The following is a 13,462-nucleotide window of genomic DNA, read 5'->3' as shown; positions in this document are numbered from 1 at the left end:
CACCCACCTCAGCCTCCTAGAGTGCTAGGATGACAGGCGTGAGCCCCAGCATCCAGCCATACATAACTACTATTTTAATAGCACACTCAACAATAGATTGGGGATTTGTTCCTTTATAGTGAAAGTCTAAGAAAAATGAGGAAATGAGCTAGACATGGTGGCTCACTTGATCCCAGAAGTTTGAGGTTGCTGTGAACTACAATGACACCAGTGCACACTAGCTGGGCAACAGATCAAGACTCTTGTTTTAAAAAAGAAAACAAAAAAGAAAGAAAGGCGGGGCGGTGCCTGTGGCTCAAAGGAGTAGGGTGCTGGCCCCATATACCAGAGGTGGTGGGTTCAAACCCAGCCCCAGGCCGGCCAAAAAAAAAAGCAAGGGAATTAGAGACACGGTGTTAAGGATAGTAGTTGCTGCTCCGTGGACTGGGTGGATGTGGCTGGAAAATGATGCTCCCTTGACAGTGTTGGCAGTGGTCTCTCTCTGAAGGTGGCAGCAGATGAGACATACTCATCTTGGCCTTCTCTGTACGTGTCACGTGTGTGTATACGCACATACGTGTGCTATCTAGGATTGAAATGTTTCATGATAAGTAGTTCAGGGGGATGGATGAGTGGTGTTCATGGCGAATGGACTGCCATCGTCCATGGGGTGCGCTGTCCTCGGTTAGTTGCTCAGGTTAGAAGTCAGAAAGCCCCAAGATGGTCAGCCACTTGCTTTTCACCACGCTTCGCCAAGACCCAGCCTGCTTATCTAGAGAATGGAGGCCCAGATCTGGCAACTAACCTTAGAAAGATAAGGCAGGCATGAAGCAAGTGCCTGTGGGTGTCGTCGTCGTCATCATCATCTCCATCACCTCCCCCACCAAAGAAGGACATCTAATTGTACCATTTGCTAGTTTTATGACCTTGGACAGGAAGCTTTGCCTCCCCCACCTCAGTTTCCTCATCTGTAGAGTGAGGATAATAATTGTGTTCACCTCAGGAGTGTTGTGAAGGTTCAGTGTGATGACAGTGACCAAAACCTGCCGAGCCCCCTCAGCCAGTGTCAGGCACTGCCCGGAGCTCTGTGAGTGTGAATGTTGAGCCAAGTGTGCTGACGAGGTGGCCAGGCCACAGAAGACGCCCAGCACATAGGAAGTTGGCAAGTGGAAGTGCTAGCATGATTTCTCAAGGCTGTGGTCCTAGGAGAGGGGGTGCTAGGCTATTGATTAAGCCTAACTTCAGATTTATGTGATATTGCTGGAAAGGTTTTCTTTTCTTTTTTTTTTATTGTTGGGGATTCATTGAGGGTACAATAAACCAGATTACACTGATTGCATTTGTTAGGCAAAGTCCCTCTTGTGCTAGAAAGGTTTTCAAAGTGGTTGTACCAATGTCCACACTCAACCAGCCATGTAGAATGATTCCTGTTGCTCCGTATCCTCACTCACCAACCCTTGGTACTGTCAGACTTTTTAATTTTACCAATCTGGTGGGTGTATAATATGAGGTTTCCTCTTTATCTAGATTTACTTAATTTTAAAGGTTGGATTTTAAGTAAAAGTATCAAGTTGAAAACCAGCACAGATGGCATGTGGGATATGGCAAAAACCCAGAGGTTTGGGAAGCAGGGTGCTAACTGGTGTTTCTCTCGCAGCGGACTCCACAGGAACCCACTCCCTGTACACCACCTACCAGGACTACGAGATCATGTTCCACGTCTCCACCCTGCTCCCTTACACCCCCAACAACAGACAGCAGGTCAGTGATTCTCAGGCATCCTCCCGTCCCATCAAGGCCACTTTGCCTGGGTGTTCAAGACTAAGGCTGGGTGTGGTTTGATGTCCATCTGGCATCGTTCTTCCTTGGCCATCCTGCTGGCCTCTACCTACCCCACTCTCCTCAAGGTCTCTTGAGTCATCACTGATCTTATGAAAAAGAAGAGTGAATCAGTCAACAGCCTTTTGACCGCAAGTGATAGAAACCCAAACCAAGCTACATAAGCAGAAACTGGGACTTACTGGGTTCCAGGAAGATGCTGGCTTTAGGTGTGGTTGGGTCCGGGGCTCAAACAATATTAGCAATCCTGGCCAGGTGAGGTGGCTCATGCCTGTAATCCCAGCACTCTGGGAGGCCGAGGCAGACAGATTGCCTGAGCTCACGGGTTCGAGACCTCATCTCTAAAAATAGCTGGGCCCTGTGGCGGGTGTCTGTAGTCCCAGCTTCTCAGGAGGCTGAGGCAAGAGAATCTCTTGAACCCAAGAGTTTGAGGTTGCTGTGAGCTGTGACACTACAGTACTCTACAGAGGCCAACAAAGTGAGACTCTGTCTCAAAAAAGAAAATATTATCAATCCTTTCCATTTCATACCTCTTGCTTTTCTTTGTCGTGGCATTATTCACAGATCTTCCTCCCTAGGAGCCCTAGGCTCATATCCTGCCAGCTTAGCCACTCCAGGGGAAGGATAGCTTTTCCTTCCAGTTGCTCCAGAAGTACTTCAGGGCTAAATCTTATTGGACCATTCACATGCCAGTCCTTGGGTGGTAGGGATGGGATGAGCTGACCAACCAAGCCTGAAGCACGTGCCCACCCCCAGGGAGGTGAGTGGGGCCCACTCAACTTGATACATGGAGGGAAATTGGGGAGGTGCTTTCCCAAAGGCAGTGGGCATAGCTCTCAGAAGGAGGAGAGGCACTGGGTGTGCACCAGCAGCACACACCCACTGCCACATGGCTGCTGGTGTGATCCAGTTCCTTGATCTTGGACACACTTTGCAACCCCCAGGGAGCAATTCCTTCTAGTTTCTAAGGAACAGAAGCCCCACAGAATGTTGACACTTTAGGAAATATATATTTTTCTCCTGTCAGTAGAGGTGACATTGTAGATTTTATAGGCCCCAAAAGGTCAAATATCAGTGATTTCATAAGGTTCACCAAATAACATACTATTAAGAGTACTGGTCTCAAACTTAGACCTGGATCTGAGTTCCTTCCTTGACGTTTACTACCTGTGTAGTCCCAGGTGAGTGATTTCACCTCCTGAGCCCTGAGTCCCTCCTCTGTAAAACAGGCAGAATGATAGCACTGGTGTCTCCCATGCTGTCTTGCGTTTGTTATATCCCTGGGAGTCGTCACTCTCCATGAGCTCACTGTGGCTGAACCAACAAAGACAGCAAACACAGACTTCTACAGAATTTGTGATTCCATGAAAGATTTTAAAGAGATGTGGAATGCTGGTATCTCTCAATGTGTAAAGTGATTTGGGAATATAAAGAATTTCTCTGGGTTGAATTACATAGAAGTTTGTCACTGACCAATGTTCCTGAACTATGAACTATGAATGTGTAGGCTAAGAAATAATCTCTCTCTTGATAAATAAGCAGTTAACAAATAAATAAAAAGAAGAACTAGGAGTTCTAGAGTGAGTGAGTGAGAGCCACCTCACTTAGGGCTACATGGGGCCCCCTTCTGTAGATCTCATGTTCCATCATGCATTCCTTATCAGTTACGCAAGTATAAGCAAAACACTTTGAATACGACATCACCCATGAAGGTAGCAGAGTCTTCTTCAGAGACTGACAAGGGTGAGGGGTCAGGGGTCCCACAGGCCACTCTGGAGGCACAGCCACCCTGACCTTCTCAGCTTAGTTGTCCAGGGAAGGAGGGGCAGCCTAGAACTGACCCTGCTGCTGTCTCTGATCTGACTCAACCACTGTCTATGAGTGTAGCTTTGAGGAAGTCAGAGGCCACTATCCTGTGCTCCCCTTTAACAGATGTGATTTATTGAGCACCTCCTGTATGCTGGGCACTGTTCTAGGTGCTGAGGATATAGCAGTGGGCAGTGAACAAAACAGACAATATCCCTGTACTCATGGAGCTGACGCTTCATTGAAAGAGAGACGAGAAACCAAAGGAAGAGGGACAAGCGTCTGTGTGCTCGGTGTCAATACGTGCTCAGCGATAGGGGCAGAAAAGGAGGGATATAAGAGTGTTGGGGGCGTGGTGCATCTTAGATAAGATAGTCAGCAGAGGCCTCCATGTCTTGATAAGAAATCTCAGCAGACTGGGAGCAGCGGCTCATGTCTCTAATTCTAGCACTGTGGGAGGTATCAGCAGTTTGAGACCAGCCTGAGCAAGAATGAGACCCCGTGTCTACTAAAAATAGAAAAACTAGCCAAACATAGGGTGGGTACCTGTAGTCCCAGGTACTTGAGAGACTGAGCCAAGAGGATTGCTCAAGCACAAAAGTGTGAGGTTGCTGTGAAAAATGATGCCATGGCACTCTACCATGGGTGACAGAGTGAGACTTGGTCTCAACAAAAAAGACATCTCATCAGTGTAACCTGGCTTATTGTACCTTCATTGAATCCCCAACAATAAATAAATAAATAAAACACCTGAGGAGGTGAGGAGGGAAGCCACGTAGGGATCGAGGGAAGAATGTCCCTGGCAGCGGGAGGCCACCTTGGCTGGAGCAGAGTGAGCACAGGGGTGTGGAAGTGTCAGAGAGGTGATGGGGCCTCCGAGCCATGGTGGGGACTTTGTCCTACACCCTGAATGAGGGGGATCTCCAGGGGTTTCTGAGCAGAGGAGGCACCTGACCTGAGCCTGGCTGTGTGTCAGGGACAGAGTATGAGGGCGGGGTGGGAACATGGAGACAGTGAGGAGCTGTTGGGATGGTCCAGGCAGGACCCCTCATGCTGACCTGTGACACTTTTTCCCATGCTGCCCATTTCACAGCTCCTAAGGAAGAGGCACATTGGAAACGACATTGTGACGATCATCTTCCAGGAGCCTGGGGCACTGCCTTTCACCCCCAAGAATATCCGCTCCCACTTTCAGCATGTCTTCATCATCGTCCGTGCGCACAACCCCTGCACCGATAATGTCTGCTACAGGTAGGCACTGCTGCATGCTGCCCACCCCACGCACATGCTGGCTGACACCACAAAAACTGGTGGCCGCCCCAGGCAGCATGCAAAGTGAGCAGACAGCCTGGGCAAGTGGGCAGCCTCCTGTGCTGCTCATTACTTCTTCTGCAGGGGAGCTCCATCCACATGTTCCCACACCATCCAGGAGAGTGATTCTTAACCTAGAAAGCAGCATGGCTCCCAAGTTTTGATAAGACAACCCTCAGGGATTTGTATATGCTTGGATCTTTTGTTGTAAATGACAGAAAAGCCATCTTAATCTGGCTTGAGACAAAAAGGCAATTGTGTGTATTGGCGCTCAGAAATGACAAGCTTGGGCACAGCTCCGTGCTCCTGTACGTTGCTTTCTGGCAGCTGTGAGCTTAACATCCCACCAGCTACAAATTCTTCAAAAAAGAAATATTTTCTTTCCCAAGAGTTGTCACTGACTTGGTTGGCATCATGTACCTGTCCAAGGGCCAAAATGACCAGCCCAGCTGCAGGGACTGAGAGGCACAGGAGTGACGGCCCAAAGGAAAAGCAGAAGATGGAGGCAGGACAGGCAGGGATAGTGTGTGGAAGTGGGCCCTGCTTGGGAGGTAGAGCTGAGAGTATTTACTTATTTATTCATTTTTGAGACAAAGTCTCACTCTTGTTACCCTTGGTAGAGTGCCGTGGAATCATAGTTCACAGCAACCTTAGACTCTTTGGCTCAAGCAATCCTCTTGCCTCAGCCTCCCAAGTGGCTGGGACTACAGCTGCCTGCCACAATGCCTGGCTACTTTTTCCATTTTTAGTAGAGATGGTGCTCTACTTGCTCAGGCTGGTCTCAAACTCCTGAGTCGAGCAGTCCTGCTGCCTCAACCTCCCAGAGTGCTAGGATGCAGGCATGAGCCTCTCTTAGCAGCATCTTTTCTGATTCACCCCTACAAGTTTCAGCTTGCTCAGCTTATTGGTATTCCTAGCGGGGCTTCATTTATGTCCATCAGTGCAGATTTTACATTTCTTGATTTTTTTTTTTATATCTCGAAACTTTCATGATGACACACACACTCTCATTACACCCATGTCCAAGTATATAGCTGTGGAATAAATTCCTAGATGGAAGTGCTAGGTCAGAGAGAGTGTATATATGGACACTGGCAGTCTTAGTGGAATTGCCAGGATCACCAGCTCTTCTCAGCTGGCTGCCGGAGAAGGCAGGGCATCCAGTGTGCAGCGCTGGCTGCTGGGAGCCAGCATTCTGTGTGGCAGGGCCTCCCTGCTGGCACATCCCAGGCCTGAGGCCCCTCTCCCCACAGCTCGTTTGTTCTTGGGACACACAGTGGCAGCTGAGAATGCCTACGCCTTGGGCTCTGTGTGGGCCTAAGGAGCTTGGATGATGCCAGGGTTTAAGAAAGGTAGTCCTGGTGAGGGAAGACGGGAGATGTTCTCACACATGTGTGCGCACACACTCAAAGCGGGCAGCCACTTTGTGGTGCAGCAGAGGTAGGATGTTGAGTTGGCTGGTGGGCCCTTCTCTCCTTACTCCCCATTCTGCACCCCCCTCCTGCCTGCCTCATCAAAGTGGTCTGCAGCCTCCCGCCTTCCAGGTCAGCCTCTCTGTGGTGTCCAGAGAAATCTCTTCTCTCTGATGCACAACCCTCTCTTATTTTTTTACAATTTAATTTAAAATATTTTTTTATTACGTGATTTTTTTTTTTTTTTTAGACAGAGTCTTACTGTTGCCCTCATAGAGTGCTTTACCGTCACAGCTCACAGCAACCTCAAACTCTTGAGCTTAAGCAATTCTCTTGCCTTAGCCACCCAAGAAGCTGGGACTACAGGCGCCTGCCACAACGCCTGGCTGTTTTTTTTTTTTTTGTCTTTAGAGAAGAGGTCTCACTCTGGCTCAGGCTGGTCTTGAACTTGTGAGCTCAGGCAATCTACCACCCTTGGCCTCTGAGATTGCTAGAATGACAGGCGTGAGCCGCCATGCCTGGCCTATTACGTGATATTTTCAACATTCTAAACAAGCACAGAAAATAATGTAACAGACACCCATGTGCCCACCACCAAACTTAACAGATGTTAACATTTTGCCTTATTTACTTCAGTTCTCCCTCTTTTCCTGTATTTTTAAAGAAAGAGAATGTTAGAGATACAACCAAAGCTGCCCCTCCACCACCCCTCCTCTTCCCATCCCTTCTTCCCTACAGGCAGCTACTCTCAGAACAGACCTGACCTTGTCTCTGCTCTGTGGAAGGAGCCCGGCCATGGATTGCTGGCTGACCTCCTGTCCCTCTGCCTAGCTCCCCCTCAGAGCATTTCTTTTTCTTTCTTTTTTTTTTTGAGACAGAGCCTCAAGCTGTCCCCCTAGGAAGAGTGCTGTGGCATCACAGCTCACAGCAACCTCCAACTCCTGGGTTCAAGAGAGTCTCCTGCCTCAGCCTCCCAAGTATCTGGGACCACAGGCACCCGCCACAATGCCTGGCTATTTTTTGGTTGCAGCCGTCATGTTTGTTTGCCGGGCCCGGGCTGGATTCGAACCCGCCAGCTCAGGTGTGTGTGGCTGGCGCCTTAGCCACTTGAGGCACAGGTGCTGAGCCTTTTTTTTTTTTTAAGAGACAAAGTCTCACTTTATCGCCCTTGCTGGAGTGAGGTGGCGTCACACAGCTCACAGCAACCTCCAACTCCTGGGCTTGGACGATTCTCTTGCCTCAGCCTCCCAAGTAGATGGGACTACAGGCGCCTGCCACAACGCCCAGCTATATTTTTGTTGCATTTTGGCCGGGGCCGGGTTTGAACTCACCACCCTTGGTATATGGGGCCAGCACCCTACCCACTGAGCCACAGGTGCTGTCCAGAGCATTTCTAATTGGCCTTAAACATTGAACTTGTAGGCTCTGACATCCTCTAGTGGTTCATTACCCCTTCCGTGTGAGGTTGCCAGACATGTTTCTGTCCAGAGACCCATCTCACACACATAAAAACAACCTGATGAGTGCGCTCTTACCTCCCTTGAAGATGACCCCCTGTCTTATTTACCCCCTATTATTCTTCATGGCACAGTGCATGGCACATAGCTGGTCCTAAAGACATCTTTGCTAGGTAGGCAGAGTCTTGGCCCAAACATTACAGGCACCAAGAAAATTAGTATTGAATAAATAATGAGTGTTCTAGAAATACTCATGGAGCTACAGTGATCAGTTGACCTGGTGGTCACACCATCTCCTAGTTGTGTAAAAAGTCATCATCCTTTGCTTCAAGTGTGCTATTTCTGAACAGCGCACCAGCGTCATCTCTGCAGCCTATGCACTATAAAAGGGGTGAGGGACCAGTTATTCTGATTGTCCAGAAACCTTTAGCAGTTTGCAATTTCATGATTCTTAAAATTAGGAACCCACACCAGGTATGGTGGCTCACGCCTGTAATCCTAGCACTCTAGGAGGCCGAAGTGGGTAGATTGCCTGAGCTCAGGAGTTTGAGACCAGCGTGAGAAACCAGCGAGACTCTGTACTAAAAATAGAAAAATTAATTGGACGCTTTGGCGGACACCTATAGTCCCAGCTACTTGAGAAGCTGAGGCAAGAGGATGGCTTCAGCCCAGGAGTTTGAGGCTGCTATGAACTATGATACCACAGCACTCTACCCAGGGTGATAGACTGAAAAAAAAAAAAAAAAAAGAGAAGAATTATCAATCGAGATGATGAAAAAGCCAAAATCTGCCACTTAACAGCCAAGTGCTGAATGAAAAAGTTGCAAAGCTCTTCACATCTGCAAACCACAGTTTGCCTTATTAATTTGAGGTGAGGGACCAGGGAGGCCATCTCCACCCTCTGTCTGGGGAAAAGCCAGGCCCACAGGATTTCTCACAGAAGAGAATTTGCCTGCTCCGGGAGATGCCTGTTTCTACTGAACCCACACCCGCTGTACTTTGATAGAAATCTGTTTCTTCTGGGTCTGTCTGTTCAAGTTTGAGTCATTGCTTTAGTCATATGAGGACTTAAAGGGAATCCGCTAAACGCAGGGTGGTCCCTTTCCATGTGGCACCCCTAGGCTGTGAAGGGTCACTAGACAGTGGACTCTGGAGATGGAGAGCGAGGGGTCTGGCCTGATTGGGGTCACACAGCAGCTCGGCACTGGTCGCCTGCATGCGTTCCGTTCTCCTTCAGTTCCTTCTTCATGAAGTAGCCACAGTGGTCTTTGCATGTTGCCAATCTAGTGTCACCATCAGCATCTGCATCCTTGAGAGACCCAGCAAGAAGCAGACCCTCCTCCCCATGAGGATTTAACTGAAGGAAGTTAATGCAGACTACTACAGGGCTATGGGCAGGTCACGGGAATCCATGTGGGAATAGCAGGCACCCCAGGACTCCACCTCCAGGCTTGACAGGTCAGAGGGAGATGGGAGGAGGAGATTCTGGAAGCTGGTGAGAGCTGTGGCCCTGAAAGAGGGGCCACTTAACAGGAGCAGTGGCTATAAGGGACCAATGACCACAGCCACTGATACTATCCCAGCCCAGCAGGGAGGGAGGGAATAGAAATAAATACTCCAGGCTCTGTTCCTGCTTTTTCATCTATTGCTATGGCCTCCTATTGGCCAAACTCAACCAGAAACCAGAGGGCACAGGAACTCAGGTGACAGCCATTAAGATCTTCCTTCCTGAGCACTGAGCAGAGTAGAGAATGGCAGAGACTGGATCCGAGGGTGAGGACAATAAATGGCTTTACCATAGGAATAGATCATTAAAGGGCTACTTGCCTTCATGGTAAGGATAAAAAGTGCTAACATGCCACCATGGCCCTGTGCGGCCTGGCCTCTGGCCACCTTACAGCCTCCTGCTCCCCATCCCCACCCACTCCCGGCTCTGGGCACACGGGCCGCAGTTCATCCTGTGCCATCATTCCCTACCCTGGTGTTGCATGTACTGCACCCTCGACCTGAAGCGCCTTCTCCCCGCTCTTCCTCTGGCTCCTATTCAGCCCTTAGATCCCAGCATCATGTCACTTCCTCAGAGAGGCCCTCCCAGATTCTCCCTGTCCAGATGAGGTCCTTTTCTTGTTCTGTCATAACACTCCCCATTGCCTTTCCTTCTCTTTTTTATTTTTATTTTTTTTTTTTTTTGAGATAGTTTCATTTTGTCACCTGGGGTAGAGTGCCAAGGTGTCATAGCTCATAGCAACCTCAAACTCCTGGGCTCAAGTGAGTCTCGTGCCTCAGCACCTAAGTAGCTGGGACTATGGGCACACCCTACTGCACTAGGCTAATTTTTGTGTTTTAGGAGAGACAGGTCTTGATCTTGCTCAGGTCTCAAACTCCTGACCACAAGCAGTCCTCCCACCTTGTCTTCCCAGAGTGCTAGGATTATAGGGGTAAGCCACTGTGCCTGGCCATGAATGTTTTTTAATTGATAAACTCTTTATTTAAAAAATTATCCTACACTGGCTTGGCACCTGTAGCTCAAGCAGCTAAGGCGCCAGCCATATACACCAGAGCTGGAGGTTTGAATCCAGACCGGGCCTGCCAAACAACAATGACAACTACAACCAAAAAATAGTCGGGCGTTGTGGTGGGTGCCTGTAGTCCCAGCTTCTCAGGAGGCTGAGGCAAAAGAATCACTTAAGCCAGGAGTTAGAGGTTGCTGTGAGCTGTGACACCATAGCACTCTACCCAGTGTGACAGCTTAAGGCCCTGTCTCAAAAAAAAAAAAAAATTATCCTACAATAGGAAAAGAAATGGTAGAAATTACTCGCCCATTTACATGACCTCATACTTTTGTTATGTAAGCAGTATAATCACTTGACCCTTAATACTCCAACAGGCACCAAGACCTTTCTGCTCACTTTTAGAAGTCATCTGCCCAGAGGCCACTGAATCTGAATTTGGTCATTAGAAAGTCACATGAAACTATAAAAATACTAGAAGAGAGTGCAGGGAAAACCCTTGAAGAAATCGGTCTGGTTGAGTATTTTATGAGGAGGACCCCCCCCCCCCCAAGCAATTGAAGCAGCTTCAAAAATACACTACTGGGACATGATCAAACTAAAAAGCTTCTGCACAGCCAAGAACACAGTAAGTAAAGCAAGCAGACAGCCCTCAGAATGGGAGAAGATATTTGCAGGTTATGTCTCCGACAAAGGTTTAATAACTAGAATCCACAGAGAACTCAAACATATAAGCAAGAAAAGAACAAGTGATCCCATCGCAGGCTGGGCAAGGGACTTGAAGAGAAACTTCTCTGAAGAAGACAGGCACACGGCCTACAGACAGGAAAAAATGCTCATCATCTTTAATCATCAGAGAAATGCAAATCAAAACTACCTTGAGATACCATCTAACTCCAGTAAGATTAGCCCATATCACAAAATCCCAAGACCAGAGATGTTGGCGTGGATGTGGAGAAAAGGAAACACTTCTACACTGCTGGTGGGAATGCAAATTAATACATTCCTTTTGGAAAGATGTTTGGAGAACACTTAGAGATCTAAAAATAGATCTGCCATTCAATCCTATAATTCCTCTACTAGGTATATACCCAGAAGACCAAAAATCACATTATAACAAAGATATTTGTACTAGAATGTTTATTGCAGCCCAATTCACAATTGCTAAGTCATGGAAAAAGCCCAAGTGCCCATCGATCCACGAATGGATTAATAAATTGTGGTATATGTATACCATGGAATATTATGCAGCCTTAAAGGAAGATGGAGACTTTACCTCTTTCATATTTACATGGATGGAGCTGGAATGTATTCTTCTTAGTAAAGTATCTCAAGAATGGAAGAAAAAGTATCCAATGTACTCAGCCCTACTATGAAACTAATTTATGGCTTTCGTATGAGAGATATAACCCAGTTATAACCTAAGAATATGGGGAAGAGGGAGGGGAGGGAGTGGCGAGGATTGGCGAAGGGGGGGTGATTGGTGGGATTACACCTGCGGTGCATCTTACAAGGGTTCATGTGAAACTTAGTAAATGTAGAATATAATTGTCTTAACACAATAACTAAGAAAATGCTAGGAAGGCTATGTTAACCAGTGTGATGGAAATGTGTCAAACTGTTTATAAAACCAGTGTATGGTGCCCAATGATCGCATTAATATACACAGCTATGATTTAATATTTAAAAAAAATTATAAATAGGGCGGCGCCTGTGGCTCAGTGAGCAGGGTGCCGGCCCCATATACCGAGGGTGGCGGGTTCAAACCCGGCCCCGGCCAAACTGCAACAAAAAAATAGCCGGGCGTTGTGGTGGGCACCTGTAGTCCCAGCTACTCGGGAGGCTGAGGCAGGAGAATCGCCTAAGCCCAGGAGTTGGAGGTTGCTGTGAGCTGTGTGATGCCACGGCACTCTACCGAGGGCAATAAAGTGAAACTCTGTCTCTACAAAAAAAAAAAAACCTTGATGTAAATTAAAAAAAAAAAAATTATAAATATATTAATCTCACACTCAAAAAAGAGAAAAAAAAAGAAAGTCACAGCTAAGATATTCATCAACTCTCCAAACTTGACTCATAAGCAAATCTTCTTTCCATCCCAGCTTAGGGCTGTTTCTGCCTAGAAGCCTGGTACCTCTCCTGTTTCTCCAGATTGTGCGTCTCCGCCATCCATCCCTGCTGACTACTGGGTTCTGACCCATCCGAGGTCAGAGAACAGGGAGGATATGGAGGCAGGAAGGTACCATGCCCTGTGGTCATAGCTAGCGGTCTGCTCTTCTGTCTGCTCACTGCATCTCACAGGCAGGAGGGGGTGGGCAGAGAGGGCCTCCCCACCCAGCTTTTTCCATAGGCTGCTTCCCTGCTTTGTAGTTTACATAGAGGGTCATGGGGTTCAAGAGTTTCGGGGAACACGTTTTTAAATCATTTCCTTTTTACATTTTCAATGAGCTGCTATCTCATTTCTATCATAATGGTATCTCCATCGTAACTAAAGCAGGAAAAGTCCCGTTCTATTTTACAATGAATTTTCAAAATAACCCCTGTTAAGATGATGTACACAGTGTGTTTATGTTACACAGAGATTTGAAAGCACTAAATTATATAAATATTCCATACCAGTCACATTTTCCTACAATAATACTGTGTAACAAAGCACCCTAGAACTCAACAGCTCACAAACATCAACATATCTTTCTGGTCACACATCTGCAGGTCCATTGGAGTCTAGCTAAATATGGCTCCAGGTATCCCTTATCCTTCTGGGATCAGCAAGCGACCTGTTGCTCACTTGGGCATGGCAGAAGCATAGGAGGCAAGCCCAGCCCCCCATGCACATACATTTCAACCCTTTGTTTGAAAGCCATTGGCCAAATCAAGTCACATGATCAGACTTAAGGTCAGCACGGTACGGGTATACCTGCAGATGAAGGTGGGGAGGAGGGAGGAATTTTTGCTGAATTGTAATCTGACCACGTACACCATACAGTCTATGTGTATGTAAACCAAGAATGACTGAAATTAAACAATACTTGGGGAATTATCTTTTGATGTCAGATGTTCAAACATCTACTGTATAGAAAGTAAAAATATATATGTGTACCCCAAGACTTTTTATTAAATTTCTAACCTAGTAAGCCAACAACTTTTAATT

General features: G+C 47.4%; 1 protein-coding gene across 8 annotated transcripts in view; it reads left to right on the top strand.

Annotated features, from left to right (window-relative positions):
- The window catches only part of SIPA1L3 (signal induced proliferation associated 1 like 3), a 243,193-nt gene that overhangs the window by 150,000 nt on the left and 79,731 nt on the right, over nt 1-13,462 (top strand). For all 8 annotated transcript variants that reach the window (XM_053604660.1, XM_053604658.1, XM_053604653.1 and 5 more), the window contains 2 exons: nt 1,637-1,740; nt 4,718-4,875. In XM_053604660.1, the coding sequence (XP_053460635.1) occupies nt 1,637-1,740; nt 4,718-4,875 (262 nt within the window). The remainder of the gene's footprint in view (nt 1-1,636; nt 1,741-4,717; nt 4,876-13,462) is intronic.

Source organism: Nycticebus coucang, chromosome 10 (genome assembly GCF_027406575.1).
Source record: "Nycticebus coucang isolate mNycCou1 chromosome 10, mNycCou1.pri, whole genome shotgun sequence".
Lineage (NCBI taxonomy): Eukaryota > Metazoa > Chordata > Mammalia > Primates > Lorisidae > Nycticebus > Nycticebus coucang.
The sequence above is the reverse complement of the archived record's forward strand: the minus strand, read 5'-3'. Positions and strand labels throughout refer to the sequence as shown.